This window comes from Mustela putorius, unplaced genomic scaffold (assembly GCF_011764305.1).
Source record: "Mustela putorius furo isolate JIRA1106 unplaced genomic scaffold, ASM1176430v1.1 tig00000083_pilon_pilon_pilon, whole genome shotgun sequence".
NCBI classification, from domain to species: Eukaryota; Metazoa; Chordata; class Mammalia; order Carnivora; family Mustelidae; genus Mustela; species Mustela putorius.
This window is the reverse complement of record NW_025421273.1, coordinates 40,836,400-40,862,162: the sequence shown is the minus strand read 5'-3', so window position 1 is coordinate 40,862,162 and position 25,763 is coordinate 40,836,400. Positions and strand designations below refer to the sequence as shown.

At 40.2% G+C, this 25,763-nt stretch overlaps 1 protein-coding gene across 1 annotated transcript in view; it reads right to left on the bottom strand.

Annotated features, from left to right (window-relative positions):
- Nucleotides 1-9,103: 9,103 nt before the first annotated feature.
- Nucleotides 9,104-25,763, bottom strand: part of DTHD1 (death domain containing 1) — a 79,986-nt gene continuing 63,326 nt past the window's right edge. Inside the window, exons 10-11 of the mRNA XM_045076353.1 lie at nt 15,219-15,276; nt 9,104-9,948 (exon numbers count right to left, since the gene is read on the bottom strand). Coding sequence (XP_044932288.1) covers nt 9,629-9,948; nt 15,219-15,276 — 378 coding nt within the window. The 3' untranslated portion in view covers nt 9,104-9,628. The remainder of the gene's footprint in view (nt 9,949-15,218; nt 15,277-25,763) is intronic.

Sequence of the window (25,763 nt, the reverse complement as noted above, 5' to 3'; positions counted from 1 at the left end):
CTGTGACGATCTGCTGTTAATACCACACTTTGAAGTTTTGCTGACCTTCTCATCCCTTTTTCTTCTTTTTGCTTTGTTTATAGAACTTATGACTCAATTCCTTTTCTTAAAGTCTCATAGAACTCATAGCCAATCACACTGTTTTTTCCTTATGTTTGGTAAATTAATTACATCAATCAGATAATAAGGATCCACACCAACAAAAATATATGTTCCATTTATCTTTTTCATGTTATGCATCACAAGTAGGCTCTGGATCTCTTTCATGTATCAGAATCCAGGCTGATGGAAATGCTTTCATTACAACATTGCTGATCTCAAGGCAGAGAGAGAGAAGACACATGATGCAACCATTCTATGGCTTTTAATGCACCTGCTCAAACATGGCACTCTTTTCCTTGGGCACTCTAAAACATATCATCAAGGGTTAATCAATGGGATGGGAATGTACCATTCTCCCTAAAAAAGGAGCAGCAAAATTTTAGTGTACCCAATCACATTTCAGCGCTCATTTTGGTATATTTGACTATTTCCGGTTGTGCTGCTCATTTTTGCTTTATATTCAGGGGTTCTTCTGTTGCTGTCACAACACTGTTGGTTTGCATGTTTGTGATGTTTTGTGGAAGAAGGACTATTCAGTTTATTTTAGAATTTATCTCAGGAGATATATTATTTTAATAAAATCATAACTAAAACTAATATTCTGAAAACTATCACCTGATTATTTTTTATTTTTTTATTTTTTTCACCTGATTATTTTTAAATACAAATCTTAATTTAGAGATTTATTTTTAGTGTATGTTAGCCACTTTTATTTACTGACAAACCATAGGAACACTCCATTCAAAACCTTCAAAAATTAGAAGGCAATTCTTCAGAAATCACATCCAACAATAGCATTTATCAGAAAGTTAAGTGAATCAAAAGTACATTTACCCCATGGTACTATCAATCATTTATACTTTCAATTTCTATTCTCAGATAATTTCAGCAAAATTACATCCATCAGTTCCAATGACCCATAATAGACTGCATTGTTATTTCTATTGCATTAGTTGAAGAAACAGAAGGTGCAATATAACATGAAGACTTGGATAAATACAGAAATTTCTATGTACTTCATTTTTTCGTATCAAAAGGGAATTGGGTACTTCTGACTATTAGACCAGAGGTTAGCCCCCAAATTATGTACTATTAACTAACGATATATATTGACCATAGGTCAAATTATGCTCTTGAACCTAAGACAATTTTATTTTTTTAAACCATAGAAGACACTTCTTTGACAACATGAAGGGATTTTCTCTGTAGTCTTAAATGAGTCCTTAATTTTATCTGGGACACAGAGGCCCTCTAGTGGCAGGCTTTAGGCATTTGCACTGACTATTTCTAAAGATTGGTTTCAACTTGCAAGACACAGACAGGGCCATTTAGGTGGACCAAACCTTGAGCTCTTTGAATTTTTGAGGCCCTCGGTGTCTATAAAAATGACCAAAAAGAAGTCTAAAAATAATATAATCTAATGCAGTGCCTTTTAAGTTCTTTAGCACACACAAAAAAATACAATAGAATAGAGTTTTGCTCTTTAAAATGAAAGAAGAGATTAAAAAATATTAATTCACTGTAAGCTTAGTGTGCAGTCTATTAATGGGACCAGATTTAAAGGGATACAAGAATCCACTTCCAGGAAAGTCTGTCCATCTTTGTGATTGTGGCACAGCTTTTTTCACTAAGAAAGACTTTTTTAAAACTGTATTTCATGTTCCTCTGTTACTCTGAGGCCTGGGTCAAGGGCTCCTCCTTCCCAACAATTGCAGTTCCCAGTCTCAGCTCCCGACTCCACCCTGCTTCTTGTGAAGAGATAAATTGTCTTAAAATATGCCCATAAACTGAAAGAAAAAGTCTTGTATATTCAGCACAGAACAGAGCCTTCCCTGTTCCCCTTCTCTTTCCCTCCTATGCTACTCTGTGTTCTGTGCTGACCATGAAAAATAAAAATAAAACTGACAGTGCTTAAGACAGGAAGTAAATCACCAGCAACGTCCTCAAACTTCCATGTGCATAAACATCCTTGAGGGATTCACTCAGAGTACAGATTCCTCAGTTCTGTAGCCAGTGGCACGGATTTAGGGGGCTGACCCATGGTTCTGTCAAACCGGGTTTTAACACCCCTTCAGAGTTTTCCTGCGGTCATTTGGCTAGAAAAATGATTCTTAGCCCTGGCTGCAGAATCAACTGGACACCTTTGGAATTCTGATTCCCCAGACCCACCCCAGACTACTTAATCAGAATTTCTCAGGATGGGGCCAGATATCCCCTACTGATTCTAACGGGCAGCCTATCTGAAAACTACTGGGCCAGTGCACGGAAGCAGAGATGTCTGAGCTTGATCAACCAAAGACTACCAGAGACTCAACTAAAGTTCAACAAAGTCAGGGTTAACTGACTCATTGCAGTACGGGAGATTGCTTGCCACAGGAACAGTGGTGTCTCAGTAAACAAAGGCAAAGATAGAGTTATTTTAAGACATAGACACAGGGCGGAGTTGAGTACTTGCATGGGCTTACAACAAAGCAGAGTTTGTGTAAAGGGACTAACACTGGGTCCACACTGCAAACAGACCCAGGGTCCTGGTCCCTTGAAAACAGTAACATTGAGATCGACGTGTGATGTCGTAACCAGAAACCCTCTCTCTGAAACTCTGCACCTGGATCATCAGCGAAGACTGCGATTCTGTGTCTAAGGGCCTTAGGAGCCTCCTGGCAAGAGAGGAATATTTCTTTCTTACTGATGTGATTTCAGAAGCAAAGTTTGTAAGAGTCTGTGATTTTGAAAAACCATGTTTCTCAGTGAATAAAAAGGCAACAGTTACTCAAAAAAAGGGACACATTACAGCTACAGTATGTTCCTGGGAGAAATATTGAATCCTGTTAATTTTGGAGTGGGCTTCATCTCTGTCTGCTAGTATAGACTGATAAATGGCAGGTCAGATGTTCACAGTCCAAGCTCACTTTTATCTTTTTAGACATGACTTCTGCCCTACAAGGTTGCTTTCAGAAGGAAAACAGAAGAGGGTAGGAGGGTCATAGCCTGTCAGCACATAAATGTCACACATGTATTAATTCAACAAGACTTAAGGAGTGCCTACTACATGCTGGGACCCGGAAGCGTATGAGAAATTCAACCATGAACAAAACTCAGTCCCTGCCCTCCGGATACTTGCAAACGGGGTGGAGAAAAACACAGGTAAATAGGCAGTTACAACAGAGTATAGAAGAGCTGTAACTAGACTTCGGAATAGCCATGAGCAATGAACCCAGTCTTGGGTTATTTAGGGAACTGGAAAAATGTTACCCGAGGTTATGGAACACAGAGGACTATGGGGGTGGAGTCTGGGGGTAGAACCAGGGGCAGAAAGTGATAGTAGAGGAAAAAAGACTTTGGAAACAGACTTATTTGGCCTCTAATCCAGGCTCTAGCACTGACTGGGTATCACTGTAACTCTAAGTTGCAGGTTGTCATCTGGAAAGTAAGGATAACAAAACAGAAACATGCATGGCGTGCCAGACAGAGGTCAAAGTAATAAGATTACATCAACGAACAATGGACAAGCTCTCTGACCCTTGGAGAGGTGCACAAAGGTGGGAGTTTACCAAAAGTCAATAGGAACCGTAATTGAAATGTAAATTATTTAGCACGTTAGGTCATAAATGCAGAGTGAAGGAAATTGGTCACATCAGCAGCAAAGGCCTGGGACAAGGGGCAAGCTGAGAATGTCAAAATGTCTGTCAAAGCGTCTGGACATGTCACAGAGGCATTCTCATGGCATTGAGTCCCAGAAGCCATGTTTGCTCAGCGAAAGGGGAAATGCACGCCTGCATGTCAGCCACTACTTTGACCTCACTCAGCATTTCTCTTTTCTTCCGAGCTATCACTGTTCTCTACCTTTCAGGGGCCTGAATTCGAACCTTCGACAAACTTCTCATTCTACAGCACAACTCTGGATTATAACTCAGAGGAAATTTCTCACTGAGAATATTTCTGAGCAAGTCATCAGAGAGTCATTGACCTTTCTCATAAACACTGACACCAGTTGGGGAATTTGAAGTTGGGCCCTCTTTTGCCGATGACGTGCTAAATTTCCTTGGGCTTATTCTGCCCCCTTTCTTTTATGCCCTGCTCCAAGCCAAAAGTGGATTGAAACAGTAGTTCTCAACACTCTCCCTTAAGGTCGATGGCACCCTATTCTAAAGTCCAGTGATAGCATTTCCATACTCTCCCAACACCCACCCCCTGACTGGAACTGTGTGGAAGGAATTTTGCTTCTCATATTTACTGGGGTGGGGGGGGTGCTGTGTGCATTTGGTGGGCAGAGGTCACGGGTGCTAAATGGTCTTCAGTGCATCACCACGTTCAGGTTACTTAAAAAAATATATTCCATTCAAAATCTCAATAACAGCACACCCCACAACAAACACTGGGTAGGAAAATAGAACTTTCCCCACAAAATTTAGATATTTTGAAAATTGGATTATGGTGCCTTTCAAAGTCTATCTAACTTGTCTGCTACGAGGTTTCTATCTTACTCTAAAATACTGCAGAATGTACAATGTAATATTGTGTGTGTACATTTAAGCCACATTTTTTAGGAATAATCAATTGTAATCATGAATTTATGTTATAGATATAGTATGTATTTGATTAAGATAACTATGGCTTAACACCCTAAGTTTTGTTAATTAGAATAATAAATGTTATAAGCTTTTATTTGGGATATTTAGTGCTTAATAATTAGCAAAATGATGGTTATAATGGGTTTTCATTAGTGAAATTATGTTATTCAGATATGTAGATTGGTCTGAATGGTAGAAACATTCATACTCCTCTGTGGTATAAAACTATTTTTATTAAATTATTAATAATTGCTAAATAAATATCCTGTTTCGCAGCCACTACTTTGAAGGGTTGTTGATGTGCCTGATTAGCCAAATTGTGGCAAAGTAGCTCTAATCATCGGTGGCTACTCATAGCTACAAATAACCCAGTATTTGTGCATCGCCAGTCTTGTGTTTGGTAACTTTGCAGTATTTTCCTAAGCTGTCAGTCTCTTAAATAAGTCGAAGAGAACATTTAACCAACTGAGTTGGGACAAATATCAAAGATGTCAACGTCACACTTTCCTCTCACCTCCTGCTCTTTTCCCCATTCCCATCCTTAAACTTCAAGACTATTTGTATCATTGATGTGAATTAGAAATGTTGCTTGGCAAAATATGAAGTAGGATAATGGAGAAACAGATATGTCCATTGCCTTTCTTTCTTCCCCTTCGCGTGGTGGCATCACGCTATGTTGGAAGCCGAGCCAACAGTCGACATTTGAATCCTGGCTCTGTCACTCACTTATGACCTCAGGCAAGGCTTTCAATCTCGGAACTCCAGTTTCCTCTCAGAAACCGGCGGCTTTGTACCTACCCCAAGGGGTAGTGGGAGTATTAAATAAGTCAGTGCTTGTAAAGGGCTGAGCATGAGGGGTCTGGTTCATTACAGCAGATAAACTAGGTGTTGATCTCATTCGCTGACTCTTTCTTCTTTTTTTTTTTTTTAAAGATTTTATTTATTTATTTGACAGAGAGAGATGACAAGTAGGCAGAGAGGCAGACAGAGAGAGAGAGGAGGAAGCAGGCTCCCTGCTGAGCAGAGAGCTCGATGCAGGACTCGATCCCAGGACCCTGAGATCATGACCTGAGCTGAAGGCAGCGGCTTAGCCCACTGAGCCACCCAGGTGCCCTCATTCGCTGACTCTTTCTTTACACAGAAAGCATATCCCCAAGGAACTGTCTCTTACTCATTTCTGTGCTTATAGTGTTGAACAGATTGCTAGAGCCAGAGTTTGTGTTCAATAGGTATCTATTGAATAAGTGAATTTAGCAATTCTTGCACTGGGATTTGGCTTTATTTTGACACTGTAAGCTCTCTGACAAGCTAGAAACTGTCCACATGTCTGATGTATTATTTCTCCTTCTGATCCTTTAAAAAAATGGCAATGCCAATGGAATATATTCTATTGATTAGTAGAGAAATAACTGTAAAAAAATTAAGCCATATATTTTTTTTCAATTTTTTTCAACTGAAAACAATCCAGGTTTATCTTGCATGTAGAATTTCATGTTACGTGCCTCAAGTTAATTCCTTTTTGTGAATTCTTAAAAAATCCTGTTTTTCTAAGAATCTTCATAACCTGATGATTCGAATATAAAATGGCAATTGGCATTATAGAGCAAGAAGCTTTAAAATGCTTTCAGCAAGTAATCCCCATTTGAAAAATGTATCCTGATGAAATAACAATTCACATACTTGTGTAGAAAAATGGCCACTGCTGTATTATTTGTATGAAAAGAAAGAAGTCACCTGAGTCACCACAAAAGGGGAACATTTAAATTAATTATGATAAACAATCATTGAACTCTTGGGTTTATAACTGGAAGAAATAAATATATATGTTCACTAAAAGCCATGCACAGAATGTTCACAAAACGCTGTTCATGATAACTCAAAATTGGAATCTACTAAAGTGTTCATCTGTAAATGGAACAGATACGCAATGTACTGTATATTCATATAATGGACTAGTGTGCATTAAGGAACTACTAAGGAGAAATAACAAAGTATTGCCACATGAAAAACATGGTTGGATTTTAACAGCATAAAGCTGAATATAAAAAAGCCAGGCATAAAAGAATATATACTGCTTCATTTTATGTTTTTAAATTTTCAAAAATTGCTAATACTAAAATGGCATGACTATGGAATGGGATATTCAGCAGCTATAAAAACATTTTAATATATTAGAAAATGTTCATAATTTAATGGACAGTAGTATTTAAAACTGTATGCATAATATATAATCCCCATTCTGAAAAAAGTCACATATATATGTATACATGTATACATATTCATATATATATATGGCCATGAGAAGTATCAAAATCTTAATGCAAATCCTGATAGTACTTGGAAAAATTAAAGGAGGCTTTATCTTAAAGGATGGGCAGGAGTGGGGGAGCCACAAGGTATCGATAGGGTGGCAATAAAGCTGTTGCTTCCCTTAGTCCTGAAGAGAGAAGAGGAGGAGCAGATCCCAAAATCCAGGAGACAGTTGCCTAGAAAGGAGAAGTGGCCTTTGGGTGAAAGATCCAGGCTGGTCCCAACGAATTTGAAGGGAGCAAGACAGGAATAATCTAAATCACTCTCCTCTCCTTGCCCGACTTCCTGCTGGGGCTTCCATTATCCAAACCCAACAAGAAGACAAAGGAACCGCTGATGTGGTCCATACAGGTCAGCTGACAGAGAGCAGGGGTGAGTGTGGCCCACTAACCCCATGAGGTACAGGATCCCTATCAGACCAATTCCTTTGATAACCTGAGTGAGTTAGTGCCCAAGAGATACCCCCCCTTTTTTTTTTTGTCTATATACGCTTATATTATTTTACTGTTGCAGTAATATATGCCTGTGTTTTTTAAATTCTGGAAAGATGTGTCAGAGACTGTGTGTGTGTGTGTGTGTGTGTGAGAGAGAGAGAGAGAGAGAAGGGATGAGCGCCTGTGAGGGTATATATGTGATGTATGTGAGTGGATTCCTGTGTGAGAAGAACGGGTATTTGCGAAAGTGAACAGGTAATACGTGTATTTTATTTATGTGTGTGCATGTCTGTGGAGGATGTATGTGAGTGAGCATATACCGAGGGGTGATTGTAAGTATGTGTGAGAGGTAAGAGTGGGCTGTGTGCTAAGACATGTGTTGGTGACAATGTACGCATGCCCGTGAGGATGTACAGATGGACATGAGACTGTGTACGTGTAAGGGATAGTTAGATGTATTCAAGGGCGTTTGTGAGAGGTGTGTAGGAGGGTATGTGTACATTTGAGTGGAAGCGCCTAGGTGTGGGGGAGATGAAGACATGGACGGTGTGAGAAGACGTGCTTGAGCAAGGAGGTGCATGAGTGTGGCGGTATGTGTAAGGTGATTTATAGATAGTATGTTTGTGTGTATGAGCACATAGGTGAGTGTATATTTATACATCTATACACATAGCAATAGAAATATTTCCTTCTAGGAAAAAAAGAAAAACTGGAAGAAAATACCCCAAAATGTTCATAATAGTAATCTTGAGTGTTGGAACAAGGATCCTGGTTATGTCACTCACTTATGACCTTAGGCAAGGCAATCTTTGGAAACTCCTTTCCTCTCCTGTAAGTTGGAACAATGTACTACCTCATAGTGGAGTCAGGAGGATTCAATCAGTTCATGCTCGTAAAGGGCTAAAGGTAAAGTGTCTGGCTCACTCCAGGCGATAAACAACTCTACTTCTCTGCTACTTTGTATTCAGAAAAACAATGAACATTTCAGTTTGTTTTCTTCATTCCAAGAGCACATGAAAAATATTGTACCTTTCTAGAAACATGTAAAAGTAATACATATCTTGATGACCAAAATGTGTCTTAATAGTAATATATTTGAAAATTGGAATCCTCTTTGTTCAATATGTAGCCAAGTAGATATCTAAGACCTTGGTTAATTGGTAGAAGGAAATCTTGTCTTTGAAATTCAGAGCCACATGAGTGTTTAATTTTTCATGTGATTTCATTAAATTTTCTGGTATTCAGTAATCAAAATTAATACCACTGATGCTGACAAGCCAAGGCCGTGATGGTCTCACCTTAATGAAATGGTAATACGACTATAATAACCCATTCATATCACATTGTTTTAGCTAAAGCTGAAGTCCCAAAGTTTATACGCTAGACGTTAACAGGGATTATCAAAGATGAAGGGGCTTTAGGTAATTTTTTTTTCTTTCAGTTGTGTGTTTTTTACAGTATTTTTTAACCATGAACATATAGGGCTTATACAATAAGGTTTCTATGAAAACTGATTTAAAAGTACGTTGTTTTCCTACATTAAAACGCCCTAAATCCCTTCACTGGTCTTTCACTTTCTCTGCACTACCTCATTTTACTAATAATAAAATATGAGATTTTTCCCTACCCTGAGATCCTATTTTTTTTTTAAATAAAAGAATATGATGTGGCAGCAAATGGCCGATGTTACTCTATTTTTAATTTATTTCAAGCTTATTTGTTTCCTTACTGATTTACTATCATCAGCATCAGGTCTCTGCAACTCAATTTATTTGGTATTGTTAACTGCGGGTTCCACAGTATATGCATAACGTGAATTACTTGCTTGGAGTCCTGCATAACTGGTTTGCTTTTATGTAGATAACAATAAAAAAAGGGATTTTGTATATCATCTCTTTCCTTCCCACTTAGAAAACAACCTCTGCATTAAAATGGAAACACAGCAAACTCTATTACAAATGCTATTAAACTTGGCTGAACTCAAGACAGTAAGTCTTGCAGAAGGTACATCTCTGAGCCACGAAGGAGCCCTCAAACCCGAGAACGCTTTTTATGATCTGATTAGTGCTCTTCCACTGTCTCAACTAGCACATCCATCAGAGTCTCAGCTCAAGCAACTTGACTTGGAAACTCGCTAGTAAGATGTTGACAGAAACCTCCTTCAAAGCAGCTATGGCCCTTCCCTAGGACAAAAGAAAGAACGAGCGGGTGTCACTCCGTCTTGTCAAACCACTGCTGGGGCTCCGTGAACACCTTCTGTTCCCACTTGAATTTGAGCTCTTCGGCGAGATCCCTCCTGCCGATCTGGCGGAGGTGACGAGCCAGAAGGCGAACTTTATCGGTGGATTTGGGGAGTGACTTTTTCCAGAAGCAAAGAAGCTCGTGGATCTGTTCTGTGAGGTCACCAGGGCTCTTCAGTCTGATGAGCTCAACGGTGCTGCGGCGAACCGGGAGGGACGAGGAGAGGCGCGCGGCGTTTTCTTCCGAGAGCTCCTCGGCCAGCCAGTGCAGCAGGTTATCCCACAGGGCACCTGCCGGCACACGCAGAACACGCGGCATCAGGACTCTTTCCCCGCGGCAGTGCTGATCTCACCCTCCACACCTGCTCCCGGGAACTCTGAGGGCTCTCTGCTTTGGCCTCTGAACGGTGGAAAGATCTGGACCCACCCCCAGTGGACAAGTGAAAAACTTTGGGTCCCTGGCATTTCTGGGGTCTTCGCCTGAAGGAACGACTGATTAACAAGGACTAGAATTGCTTCTCAGATTTTTAACTCCCCTGAGATCCAGGATGGTTCGTGAAATGAATTTTACACTCTGCCCCAGATAGTCCAATTAAGTAAAACTAGGGTAGAAGTAAAATTGGGCATTTTAGGGGTGCCTGGGTGGCTCAGTGGGTTAAGCCTCTGCCTTCAGCCCACGTCATGATCTCAGGGTCCTGGGATGGAGCCCCACATAGGGCTCTCTCCTTGGCGGGGAGCTTGCTTCCCCCTCTTTCTCTGCCTACTTGTGATCTCTCTGTCTCTCTCTGTCAAATAAACAAATAAAATCTTAAAAAAAATTGTGCATTTTAAACAAACTCTGAGATGATGCTAACACTGGGGTCCCCAACCATACTTTGAGTAGCACTATGTTAAAGGAGACTCCTGGGCTCAAAAAATGTTTTCTTAGTTAGTACTAATCTGATGCATAAATTGTAACCGCAACTACATAATGCTCTCACCACCAACCCCAAATATACACACACACAAAGTCACCAAGATTCAAACCAAAGAGCAGTTCTGTGGACAGTCCTTTAGACCAAAACATTTCCCCTGGCCTCTGGACCATTTACAGCCACAAATATCTCCTTTTTTTTTTTTTTTTAAAGATTTTATTTATTTGACAGAGAGAAATCACAAGTAGATGGAGAGGCAGGCAGATAGAGAGAGGAAAGCAGGCTCTCTGCTGAGCAGAGAGCCCGATGTGGGACTCGATCCCAGGACTCTGAGATCATGACCTGAGCCGAAGGCAGCGGCCCAACCCACTGAGCCACCCAGGCGCCCCCACAAATATCTCCTTTGAATGCATCCTGTATTTCAGTATACCTCTTCCCTTATCCTGTGACCTGTGTCTACCAACTAAACTCATGATGCCATTTTTCTGTTGTTTGGCTGTTAAAGTTTCTTTTTCATTGGGTAACTCTGAGCCATCACGCTCAGTCAAGCCCCTGAACCTCCCATCCCCCTGCCTCTCTGCCCCAGCCTGCACCACTCTCCAGCTAACTCTTGCCTCGTCTGATGTGGAGCAAGAATTCTGCATCTGCCATCTTTGATTCCACGATTCCTTCTCCCTACCCATTCACAGAAATTGCACATAAATTTGTGAATCATGCCACTTTTCTAGGAAAGCTACTCAGGAAATGGAGTCCACACATCCTCACGCTTCATTCTTCAAATCTGCATTCTGCTTCCACCCTGCACTATAGGCTCATGAATGAGGAGGCCTTCCTGTCCCCATCCACACCACCTCTCTCCTGCCATTGGCTGACGGCAGCATCAGTAACCCTATTGATACCCAGTCATACATCTGACCACATGGTTCCTTAATCTTGTCGACTTCAGTGACCTGTGCTGTGATTCCACATAAGAAACTGACTTTCACGGCCAATACTCATGTTTTATCTCCCTCCAAGGGATCAGTTTCTCAATATTATGGCTGACCACTACTTCCTAAACTTCCACAGCTCTGCCCCTGTCACTTAATACGCTTCTTGCCCCTGTCACTGACACAGCGAGTCCTTGGATGCCCATCACTCATCTCTACTGAGTCTTGCATACCTCTTACTATCAGAAGCTCGGGCTGTTCCCCATGATCAGCTATGTACATCAACAACCGCCTTGCAGCCATCTTGGAATCTGTTGTCCGTTTTAGTTTTCATTGTTATTAATTTACCAACTGTCAATCCTGCTTTACTCACCCTGCATTCAACTACTGAGATCTCCAGGGTTATGAAACTATGCCAAATGTCATCAACTAGCCCTGTGTTCTGTATACCAGTCAAGCCTTTATAGCAGTGAACCCACCCATTAAAATTTTTTTTTCCTAAATGCAATTTAAAATTTTCCCAGCAATGACCAAAAACTTTTCCAGCATCTTTAAGCCCGAATCCCACTCACCTTCTGTTTCACTCAGCCAATGTCTGTTTCTCCTAATTCACCCAAATTCATTTGACGTGAGTTCTCTTAAAGCTCATTTTCAGGTAGAAATCACCGTCTTATAAAATCTCACTCCTCCATGTTTGCCAGATTCCATTCCCTACAGTGTTCTTTTTTTTTTTTTTTGTAAGATTTTATTTATTTGTCAGAGAGAGAGAGGGAGAGAGAGCAAGCACAAGCAGACGGAATCAGACGGAATGGCAGGCAGAGTCAGAGGGAGAAGCAGGCTCCCTGCCGAGCAAGGAGCCAGATGTGGGACTCGATCCCCGGACGCTGGGATCATGACCTGAGCCGAAGGCCAAGGCCGCCGCTTAACCAACTGAGCCACCCAGGCGTCCCCCCTACAGTGTTCTTCACCAAGTAATTTCCCTTCACACCTGTTCCTTCAGTCTCCTCCTTACCATGCTTCAAGCCTCCCCTTTCCTTGCTTCTGCTACTGTTTCAAGCCACCAGGCTTTCCCCATCTTCCCTTTAACCATAAGATATTTTTATGCCTAATGTAAACTCAGTGCCACAAGTTCATCATTTCGGCTCACTCCGCAAGCCCTTGTTTTACAGGTGATATGCTATCGGTTATAACTCTGTGGAATCCTCTTTCTGATCTTCCTAGTACCCTCCTGATTATGACTCAGAGCTAACGACTCTCCGTCTGCAGCTTCTCTGATTTCCAGAAAGCATTTCGCTCCTTCCCCTGGGTTCTACGGCCTGTCCTGGTTCTCCTCCTCCCTCTCTTTCCCCTCTGTTGACTCTCATCCTCCTGATTCTGATGAATTACTACTTCCTCTCTCAGGCCTCTTTTTTCTCTGTCCTCTCCCCCCAATGAGTTTGTTCAGGTCATGCTCTCAGGGTCCTGGGATCAAGTCCTGTGGTGGACTCCCTGCTCAGTGGGGACTCTGCTTCTCCTTTTCCTTCTACCCTTCCCTCCAACCCCACTTGTGCTCGGCCTTTCTCGCATAAATAAAATCTTAAAAAAAAAAAAAAGAAAAGAAAAGGAAAGGAATATCCCAGCTCGGCTATACCTTTATCTTTGGCTTTGTCTCCCTAAATCTTGGAGGGCATTTGCAATATCCATCTCCTAATTGTCTGTACCAGTATATATCACAGCCAATTCAAGCTACAGGTTTCTAAAGTCAAAAATCAACTTCGCCCTTTTTCTAACTAGATTCTTCCTTCACCCTACGCACTTCTTAGTGAATGTGACCACTCTGCTGAGTGAGCTGAAACATGTTACATTATTCAAATTTCTCAATGCTTATTTCTTATCCCCACACCCATGTCCTAACTCTAAACCTACCTCAGATACTTCCCCTCCTTGCCAGCCTAACTGACAATCTCAGTCATGCTCCACCTCTCTTTTCTGGGGTATCGCGAACCAGGACTTTAACTCCTATCCCTGCTATCAGTTGCGACCCACTTCAGTCCTCTATACATTGAACAGTTTTCAAAGTCTCACCCATTCCTTGTTAGTAAGTTTCATAGCGGCTCCTCCTACTGTCTGAATGTCCTCTCTTGGCATTTAAAACTTCTCACAGTTTTGTCCTGCTCTGACCTCGCTTACCACCATCCTTCCTGCAGCGGCTTGGTTGTGAGAGACCTCACACCATCACAACCTAGGACTTCCTCTACACACAGGAGGGATGATTGCACTCTTGCGCTCTCCGCTGGTTGTTGGCAATGGCAAAGAGAGTGCTTTTCTGTAGACATCAAATTCTTCAAGAGGTAGCAACCCTACAAAACTTGCCAGGTTTTCAAATACTACAGCTGGGTTTTGTTTCCGTTTTCGGTTTTTGTTGTTGTTGTTGCTGCTGCTCAAGATTTTATTTGTTTAATTGAGAGAAAAACAGAGTGAGCAGAAACAAGGGGAGGGGCGAAGGGAGAGGGAGAAGCAGACCCCCCCACACACACATACATATCCATGCCCCACCTCCCACCTCCCGCACCAAGAAGGGAGCTGATGCCGGCTCCATCCCAGGACCCCAACACCATGACCTGAGCTGAAGCCAACACTGAACCAACTGAGCCATCCAGGTGTCCCACTACTGCTGTTTTGTTGTTTTTGTTGTTGTTGTTGTTTTAGATTTGCTTTGCGGGGTTTTCTCAGTTTGGGCTTTGGTAGGTTTAATTGAGTTTTTCTACATCACCTGTTCTTTGTTTGAAATGGTTTTTATTGTCTCTGAGATGGGGTATAACACTAAGGTTTATGCCTATTCTCACATCTAATGTAATTGGGTAAAGCCTGCACATACAATCCATACAGATAACCCCTGAATGAAACTCTGTGCCGTCAGTGGTGGCCCGACACTGTAGTCAAAGCATTGGTATCTTTTGAAGACCAAGATCAAATAATAAATTATTTGAAGACCAATAATTATTTTGTGACCATTAACATTATGAAATGATTGTTTCAAAAGCTAAAATAGAATAAAAATGTCAAATTCTGGGGCACCTGGGTGGCTCAGTGAGATAAAGCCTCTGCCTTCGGCTCAGGTCATGATCCCAGGGTCCTGGAATAGAGCCCTACATCGGGCTTTCTGCTCGGCAGGGAGCCTGCTTCCTCCCTCTCTCTCTGCCTACTTCTCCGCCTATTTGTGATCTCTCTCTGTCAAATGAATAAATAAAATCTTTTAAAAAATGTCAAATTCTACCTTGAAGTCCACATCATTGTTATATAATAGAATTATGTATACCCACAATCAACTATTAAATGTTTCTTTTTTTGTGATTTCATACCAACATACCTCTATTTAAAAGCTATTGGCCTTGAATGTAGAGTTGAAGTGACCACACTTAGATCCATGAATTAATTGTCAACATTTCAGAACAAACTGTAGTTGTTTATTTACCAAACCAAGCAATTAATATTATCTTAGCAGGGCTCATATTTCTTAGAGATTTTAACAATTTTAATTACACCCATATTTGAGAATATTTTGGTTTATATGTGTATGATTTCCAAAGGAAAACTCATTTATTAGGCTGATGAATGTAATTATTCGTTAATTGCAAAGTCACTTTCTCCACCCTTTTTTTTTACACAATCCACATAGTATAAAATATAAGAGGAAAAATAATGCCCGTGTAAGGAGGACTAAGCAAATATTTCTTACCTACAGGATCAGTAGAAATTATTTTGGTACTCTGTGGACGGTTGATCAATTTTTTATGCTATGGGAGAAAAAGGACACAGAATAAGCAGAAGAATTCATTAATTTGTGAACAGGCTACAAGTAAAAATCCATCTGAACCTCACCCCTATTTGAAAGAAGTACTGAATTGCACACCTTGCAAAAGTAGATTGTATATTTGTGTATGCATGCTTGGCAATTGCTTTTCCTAAGGTAAGACAAAATATATTAACCCAAATCTTTCAGCGAATTTAAATTTAAGACTACACGTTTAAATATTAGCATAGCAGTCACGTTAACTCGGAATAAATATTTTCCAGCTAAAATTTGAAACTGTGAAAACCAACGAACATAAGAGCAAGCTACCTGTATGCAGCAAAGGCATTATTTTATAAAAGCCCTGATGGGGAAGGCAACTTGCCCCAGCACTCAGCACAAGTCCTGAGTTCTCTATCAATAATTTTCAAGAATGAATGAGTGAGTCAATGTGCATACATCATGCCAAAAATAATCATGTTTTTGTGCAGATATTATTTTAAAGCCAGTATTTTGTCAAGACTATTCAAATATATAATCATTACTTTATTTATTATAATTTATTTATCTCTCTGGTCTCAGCTCTGAAATGTGATTTATTGAAAGAAAAAATCTCAAAAACCTGTATACAAATGTTCATAAGAGCTTTGTTTGTAACAGCCCCAAAATGGAAACAATTCACAATTCCTGGAGTAGTGAATGGTTAAACAAACTATGGGACATTCACACTATGGGGTGCTCTTCAGTAATAAAAGGGACCGATCACTGATACAAGCAACAATTTCCATGGTCCTCTCCCCAATGGTTGAGTGAAAAACTCCAGTCTTAAAAGATCTTATATTCTATGATTCCATCTATACCACATTCTTGGAATTACAGAATTATAGAGATGGAGAATAGATTAGAAATTGCCAGGAGTTATGGATGCTGGGAGATGACCATAAAGCATCAGATAAATAAATCGGTATAAAATTATAAAAATGATAAAATGATAAAAAAAAATCAACTATGTGCTTAAACCTCACAAAAAGAGAGGGAGGGAGGGAGGGAGAGAGAGAGAGAGAGAGAGAGAGAGAAATAGCAATTTAAGCAAGTAGCACAAGGGAGATCTTTGTGGTGATAAAATAGTTCTGTATCTTGAATGCAAGGGTTACACAATCTATACATAAGATAAAATGGCCTAGAACTATATACACACATTATATCCATGTCAACTTTTTGGTTTTGATGTTGTGGTGTAGTTATGTAAAATGTAACCGCTAAGGAGAATGTAGTAAAGGTTACCTCAGACCTCTCTGTACTCTATTTTCCAACTTCCTAGGAATCCATAATTATTTCAATAAAACCCTCCCCCCCCCATAGAGTAAGTTTAAATACCTTTTAATTTTTGGAAAGTTTTGGAAAATACAGATAATCCTGAAGGAAAAAATACCTTCTACAGATAATTTTCCAAATTTCAGGTAGGTTTTTAAAAGGTTGCCTATGAAACCTGACATAGATTTCCACGTTTGCACATGCATTTGTGACAGAAAATGCTACAGTAGTAATTTACAGTGGAAACAATTTTGCATGTATGCACTGTAAAGAATATTTCAGTGATCCTACTTAAGGTACTGCTGTGAACAATAAAGTTGTTGAGGAGCTAATAGTTCTCATTAATATTGTCCAGATGGTCAAAATAATACACACATAAAAGCATATGAACTAATATATTAGAATCCATACAGAATTTCAGAAAATTAAGACTGGTAATCAAAGTTAATTTTTAAAAATATTTTATTTATTTATTTGAGAAGAGAGAGAGAAAGCACAATGGAGAGGCAGGAGAGGGAGACTCTCCACTGAACTGGGAGCCTGACAGGGAACTCAATCCAGAACCCCAAGATCATGACCTGAGCTGAAGGCAAGCACTTCACCCATTGAGATACCCTGGTGCTCCTCAAAGTTAATTTTTTAAAAGATTTTATTTATTTATTTGACAGAGAGAGAGAGAGAGACAGCGAGAGAGGGACCACAGCAGGGGGAGCAGCTGGCAGAGGGAGAAGCAGGCTCCCCACTGAGCAGGGAACCGATGCAGGACTCAATCCCAGGACCTACGGATCATGACCTGAGCTAAAGATAGATGCTTAAGGACTGAGCCACCCAGGCTTCCTTCAAAGTTAATTTTTAATGACAATGTATTCATACAATATTTAAGGACGCCAATTTTTATTGTGAAAAAGTCATTAGGTATAAATGCCTCACTCCTATAAGAATTTCTCAAGCACAAATGCCTCTACCATTTAAGATAAGAGGTGAAATTTTTCTTACATTTGAATATTTTCCTCTCTAAACTATTGAATTGCCAAGTGCCTGATCAAAGATAGTCCTCACATAAGCTTCAATACTTTTCAAAATAAAAACTCCTTTTAAATCCTTGCTTCATAACAATGATACAAGGATAATCTGAGTGTGTTACCCTAACATGTAGCTCACTGGTGGTTCATAGGGAGATTTCAGTCTAAGTGGCTAAATCTGAATGTCGTATTCTGTAGATATTCCTGTCATAGACATCACATAAACATGTTTATACATTTTCCATTAAGAAGTTTTAATGAGGGGAAACAAGGAACTAAAATAAGAACCACAAAGGTTCAAGTATATTAATACTGTGGAATTGCAAAGTAAATACATGTAAGTTTTTAAAAATCAATTATGTGCTTAAACCTAAGCAAGTGAAGGAGAGTCTGTCTTTCCCATCAAAGGGCACATGGCCTGGATTGAGCCTGAGACAAAAGACACTGTGTTTCTTTTTTGTATAAATAATTTCCCCCCTCAGTCTTTCTTTCTTCAGAAATGTCTCATAGAGTATGATTCTAGTGTTTAAGAACATGCACTTTTTCAAATACATGAAAATTCAAGCCCAGTTCTGACACCGACCATAAGTGTAGTGAGTTGGAGCAGCATGGAAATCTCTGCCTCTTAGACTTTTAGCCTTGAAGGCACTATGCTGGTCTCCCACTTGGCCTCTTCATCAGGGATGTTGAGTGCTCCCTTTCCCTCCTTTTTCTTCCTTTTTTTTTTTTTTTTTTTTTTTTGCGCATGATTTTTGTCTGCACTATTTTTGCCTTGCACATCACCTTTCAAATCCCACTAGTTCTCAAGGTCAGCTCCAGGAAGAACAGGGAAGCTTCTGCTTGTCCTATGTCCCTCCCACAGATTTCCAGATTCGCAGTGGGGTGTTTGGCTTCCTGGATGCCTCCTTGGTGGCCCTGACTCTAATTGTGTCCTACTTCTCTCTTCCCTCTCTTCCCTGTTCTAATCCAAAGGAATCATTCTGTTGCTTCTTCTCAGCTTCTACTATTTGGTAAAGGAATGTTCTCTATTCTAAGATTGCCTGCTTTTATATTAATAGTGTGTATTTTATTTTGCTGAATACAATTTCTTAAATGCCATGTTCAAAATGTCATTACTCAGGGAGATTGTTGGCAAAATCTAAACCTGGCTCCCTACTGCTCTATAAAACACACCTACCCTGTAAAAGAGTGTAGTGGGGTGTAAGTAGCAGCTTTCCCTTCACCATTAGCCTCGAAAAGGCATAAGTATAAAATGATAAGTAATTCAGATACATACAACTGTGTCTTATTTATACTGCTACATGCAGTGCAGGTCTCATTAACTTAAAACTGGTTAAAAAAAAAAATTGGAAGCCAAGAAATCCATTCACACCTGAAATGGCATTGTGTCTTGAGTTTTATAGGCCACTGTTGTTAAGACTCCTTCAATTATTAATCTTTCCATGTTGCCTAAATACAACCCTCTTACTGAATTCTTAAAACCAAGCAAACCATTTTTTTAAAATTTTATTTATTTATTGGACAGAGAGAGAGATTATAAGTAGGCAGAGAGGCAGGCAGAGAGAGAGGAAGAAGCAGGCTCCCCGCTGAGCAGAGAGCCCGATGTGGGGCTCAATCCCAGCACCCTGGGATCATGACCTGAGCCGAAGGCAGAGGCTTAACCCACTGATCCACCCAGGCATCTCAAGCAAACCATTTTTTAGTTGAGCTCATATATGTAGCATCCTGATCTTTTTTGTGCAACCCCCCAAAAAAACAGGACTTGAGCATATTTATTATTTTACTCAACATTATTTCCCAAGGCACCTTCAAAAGTTTCCCTTCATTATGCTTTTTACCACTCTAAGAACCTGCTATGAACCTCTATTTATTATAAACCTCTATTTATTAGATTGGAATGTCTTTGAGAGCCAAAAAACATCTTGTTCCTATATTAATTCTTTACAGTGCTAGAAATGGCATTATACACATAGGGTAGTATAAACTGTTTATAGGACGTTATCTTCTCTTGACGTGAATGATCTCCTCCTACAAATCCTACCATATTTTTAAGGCAGCTGTCATATTTCACTTCTTTTATCAACTGCTCTAGTCCCTGCTTTCATATTTAGGAATTAGGTACTATCACTTAATTTATCTTTTAACATAATGTTGTCTTGTGTTATTGCTAATACCATTCATATATGTCTGTTTTCTTTCCCCAGTTTGGCTTTCAGCACTCTAATGTATCCTTTTTCTTTTTCAAGCAAATGAATAGCTTTGTTAATATGGCAACCTTTTTTCCCTTCCTAGTAAGGTTTTGACCCCAAATACTTATCAGTTCTGCTATGTAAATGAACTTAAGGCTGGACTACTCACAGAACCTTGAAGATACCTATTCCCTATTCAGTGTAGGGTCCAAAGTAGACAGTCCTCACTTTTCTTCCCCAACCCTCAACAGCCTTTGTAAATATCTCTTTCATCCTATGTCCAGAATCCCTGAAATGCATCGGGGGATTCCATCACCCTGTATAGAATATGAAGATCGTGTCTTCTGTTCTAGGTTCCATGTAAAACAAAGCTGAGTTAGGTTCTCCAAGCAAGTGGACCAAACGGTTATGTCAGTTAATGTGTCACTGAAATACAAATTTTGTACAAAACATATCTCTCCTCCTTTGGCCTCACCCAGAAATTAAAGTCTCAAAATATAGGCAATACCATTCTCTGCTCCTTCCGATTCATCCATCCTAGCCCTATCAGCCCCATTCACATCGCCAGCTGTTGTCTGTCCCTCGTTCAGCTTCGTTAGCCCTTGCTGTGTGGGGCTGTCTTCTAGCAGTCACGTAGCTCCTTCAGCACCTCCAGAGCTGGAGAAACCCAATTCTGAGTCTTACAAGTCACATCCAGACCCAAAGTTCTGGGGGAGCTATCCGGTCACACACAAAAGGGCAAAGCACCTCGACATTTAGAAATAACCGAAGTCTAGATATCTGTGCAACTCCTGCATGAGTTTACAGTCGAGGCCTTCATTCTCTTGTGTGAGAACATTTTCAAAAAAGACAAAAAAAAGTTACCTCCCCAAACAAACATTTAACAATCCAAATTCATACTGAAGTCATCAACCACAGACCAACCGTTATAGAACCGTAGTATAAGTGAGGATAACATGTAGACAGAGAAGAGAAAAAAGGAGAGAAAGAGGAAGAAAACACAAAAGGCTCTCTACTTCCAGCGTCTCTATGGTGTCTGCCAATCTCCATCATTTGACCAGAAACCACTGGCTGGAAACTTCTGATCCTCCAAGGTGACTTATTTGCTTTTCTCTATCTCCTAGACTAGGTTAATCAATGCCTCACTGCCATCTTTAGAATCTCTTGGGCCTTCTCTTTGGCCTTCTTCACATTATTTGGTCACTCCTGCACTCTGTCTTTTGGATTCTAAAAATGATCCAGGGTGCTTTCCTCGAGGCCTTTATATGGTTTTTATTTGAATGAGCAGACTGTCCATTTTCCACAGCGGCCTCCTATTCTCCATATAAGCTCTTGCTTGCACGTGAGAGCAAATTGGAATGTCCTCCTGCATCTTGCTGATGATTGGAAGCAGGAATTGCTTGAAATCTTCCTTAGACTCAATGAGGTCTGATAGTTTGGACTTGCTTAATGGTTTGATGATGATCAAGGGCTGCCTTTTTCCTGCTACCCCAGAACTATAGTATCAATGTGAGCAAAGAAGCAGCAGCATAACGGAGACCGAGCTGTCAACCAGAGCTCTGCATGTTGAGGCCCCTTTCAAGACATGTCTGTGCCTTTGTTTGTTTTTTATTTTTTATACAAAAATTTTAAGATTGTTTGTTTGATAGGGAGAGACAGGGAGAGAAAGGGAACACAAAAAGGGGGAGCTGCAGACAGAGGGAGATACAAGTTTCCCCGCTGAGCAGGGAACCCAATGCATGGCTCGATCCCAGGACCCTGGAATCATGATCAGAGCCAAACGCAGACATTCAACCAACTGAGCCAACCAGGCATCCTAGTGCCTCTTTTTAAATAAATCTTTAGGCCATGATGGAGGATGGAGGTGCTTCTGCCCAGGGTGCAAGGTCAGAAAACCAAAACTTAATTAATTTTTGTGTCCCTGTAAATGCTCTGCTGAGCAGAAATCCAGTATATTCATCCAGCCAGTCCTCAAAGGCCAGGGCAACTTTGGGCCTCTCACTTCAAACAAGAGCAACTATGTGACCACAGACAATCAGATGTTTTCCATTTGTCTCTTCCTTGTTCTTTAGTCATCCTATAAAAACTTCTTTCCTTCCACCACATTTTTTTAGGTTTTTATTTATTTGACACAGAGAGTGAGATCATAAGTAGGCAGAGAGGGAGGCAGAGAGAAGAGGAAGCAGGCTCCCCGCTGAGTAGAGAGCCTGATGCGGGGCTCGATCCCAGGACCCTGAGATCATGACCTGAGCAGAAGGCAGATACTTAACACATGGAGTCACCCAGGCGCTCCCCGCTTCCACCCCATTTTTATAGATCTCTGACACTGTCTACTTCATGATGTATTGAATAAAGTTTACATCACCTCAATTGTCTTCTTTAATCATTTTTAATACCTCTTTATGGACTTGCTGCTGATAAAAACTATTATATTCTTTTCTGTATCTTCTTTTATATCAGTACTTATATTTATCAAACAGTTGCCACACCATACCTCAATAAATATGTCATAACCATGAGGACCCTCTGTAAACAAGCATAAGGATTTTTATCATCATAAATTTGAGGTCTGCAGTTTCTGTGGGGACTGGGCTGCTCTGCAATATTTTTGTGTATCCCTGAAGATTCTTCTCGCTTTCCCTTCAGTGGATAGTTCAAAACTTCACTACTCTTTGCAAGACCTGTACCTTGCTCCTAACTACCACTCTCTTGACAAAGGGGTTTTATTTTCTCCTCACTGAGAAAGTAAAGCAGTAGTTCTCAAACATTAGGGTTCATGTAAATTAATCTGAAATAAAAGAAAAAAAAAAACTAAGCTCACAGCTTGATTAAAACAAAAACAAAAACAAAAGCTCACAGATTGATTCACTTGGCCTCAGACAAGGCCATATTCACACCAAGCCAACTGGGTGACTCTGATATTGAAGTATGGTGGCTAGAAAAACATTATTTAGGATCTACACTGGTTATCAACCTGGATCCCAAATGGATCCTACCAAGTGCATAGAAAAATGAAAGAACTATCTTTGTTCAAAACATGACAAAGTTTTCTAATACCAGGACCAAAGTGAAATTTGGCTTGCTTCTTACATACCTAACACTGTAGTAAGACAGTACTCATAATCACAGCTAATCCATAAATTACCTCCCAGGAGTCACACAGATGACTTGGCTCTGGTGCCTACCTCCTCCTCCAGAAACTCTAGCTTCTGGCACAGTCCTTTCCAAGTGCTCCGAGCAGTCTCACAGGCTTTCCTCTGGGCAGCCACACTGTTCTGCTACGTACCCCTCAGTGTTCAGCCACGGAATGCAGTCACCAGCGCTCCTTTTGTAGGCACAACAGTTTCCCTTCCTGGGCTTCCATGGGCAGTGCCATGTAGTGTGCCATGATGGTTTCTACCCATACTGCACTTTTGTTCCGGAGGTGTCATATAAGCACAGTTGTCCCGCGCCAGTGGTCCGCTGTGGGTTTGTTCTGCAACTCTGCCGTCGTTCTGACACATCCTGACTGGCTCCACACGGAGCTCATGGTTGTTCCTAGGTTCTTCCAACAGGAAGCCATTCTCCACTAGTGGCTGCCCTAAATCCTCCTGGTAGGTAGGGCCTGTGGTAAAGTGTGACAGAAAGAAGAAAGTGGCTCCCTACCCATCCATCCTGTTACATGACAGTAATGTTGTTTGTGCCCTGATGTGTCACAGAGTTTAGTGAAAGAGGTCTTCCATTTTTAAATTAAAAACTTTCTCTTTAGGACACAATCATGCATCTGAGGGCCTAAACTGAGAAATAGATTTCTCTAATAACTATGGCACTCTATTTTGATAGCTTCTGATGCTTCAAATACATATTAATATGTTGTGTATTTAAAATAGAATATCTAATATATATTTATACATATTTAATAAAATATATTTATTTGCTTAATATACAGTTGACCCTTGAATGATTCAAGTTTGAACTACATGGATCCACTTACACATGGATTTTTTTTCGATAAATACAACACAGCACACTAAATGTATTTTCTTTTCCTAATAATTTTTCTAATAACATTTGCCTTTCTCTAGCTCCCTTCATTGTAAGAATATAGTATTAATCCATATAACATACAAAATATGTGTTAATCAACTGTTTATATTAGCAGTTGATTATCCAATCAATAATAAGTGATTAGCAGTTAAGTTCTGAGGGAGTCAAAAGTTACATGTGGATTCTCAGCTGTGCAGGGCCAATACCCCGGTCCCCACATTGTTCAAGGGGCTGTATATAAATACGTATGTGTATATACATATATACATATAAATATATTTATATAAATATGTATGCGTGGTATTAAGCAAATCCACCCTGACCCCTGCAAATAGAATTCTGTCTGGCCATATTGCATTTATTCAGTTATTTCAGAACCTGTAAACACAGGTTAATTTCTTACCCAGAACGTACCTCAACTTTCATATAAATAATCTTCTAGGCTGATAGACTCTCAGCAACCTTTTGTCAGGCAAGTCTGGAACTCTCAGAATTGATCCTGCTTCATAGTTACTTACAAATTCTTTTTTTTTTCTTGGTTGTCTCATCTATCTTTGCCAAAAATACGGTGAGGAAAATGAAGGAGCTCTTACTGATTTTCTTTCTGACCAGTGGGGATAGCAAGGTTCAAGAGGGTTGGGTCTCATGGCTGGGACCTCCGAGAGAGTGAATGGAGGGTTGAACCTGGCTGTGATTAACTCTAAAGCTGGCACTTTCTTTCCCTAGTACAAGGCTACCTGAGCATGCAGGCCCTGGGGAACGTCTGTGCTTAAACCCCACTCTGTCAATTGTTGGTTCCTGAGAGTCTTTTTGTGCCTCAGTTTGTGCCTTAAATTTGCTATCATTATCATATGTACTTCTTAGGTGTGTAGTGAGCTTTAAGTGAAATAAAATAATGCACTTCCGTTGAAATAAAATGAAATAACTTAGTTGAGTTCCTTGCACACCGTGGGTACTCAACCAAAGCCACTTGCTTTGGGCCAAAGCTGTCTTACAGAACTAGAGTCTCACATGGCATGCAGAAAGGCTTAATAAATCTCCCAAAGTCTAACGTATAGATGACTGTCCAAAGTTCCATTTGTTACTAAAGTGAATCCTATAAGTATAGTAAAGCAGGGCATGATCTGAGTGTTATCTTGACACAAAAATACAGACCTTCCCTTTCCTGGTGGCCTCACAGTCAAACTGGGCTCAGGCACTGCTGACTATCTAGTCTCTGACAGAGCTTAGAAAGAAAGGTAATGTTTCCATCTCGGCCAGGATTCACCCTCGTTATATTGAGATTTCAGGATGCTTAGGGTGGTGCTAGTGTTAATTAAGTTAACCTCACTCTAGAAACATGTGCAGGAAAACAAGAATGAGAAAAAAGGCAGTGCAAACAACTGCCTGGACTGTTGCCTTTAGGGATGATTTGTTTGATAAACGTAAGTCATCATTGTGCACGAGGACTAACTTGCATCAAACGAGGGAGTTCAGCAAAGATGATGGGGAGACATTCCTGCAGAGACCACCATAATAATTCACAAAACTTAATATAAAAGTAAAAAAAAAAAAAAAAGGGTAGGACTCAAACAATTATAAATCCTTCCCGTTATTTCACACATACTTTGAAGCAGTAAGTGGAAACAGTGACATAATATGATATTTTTGAATCCCATAGGAATATCCTATTTGGGGGCACCTGGGTGGTTCGCCCACTGAGTGTCTGATTCTAGGTTTCGGCTCACGTTATGATCTCAGGGTCATGAGATTGAGCCTCACCTCAGACTCCATGCTCAGCACAGAATTTGCTTGTCCCTCTCCCTCTGCTTCTCCTCCTGCTCTCTCTTTCTCTCTCTCAAATAAATTAATAAAATATTTTTTTAAAAAAAAAGGAATATCCTATTTTAAATTGCAACAGATTCTAACTCTAAAAGCACCCACAATAATACTATTGCTAT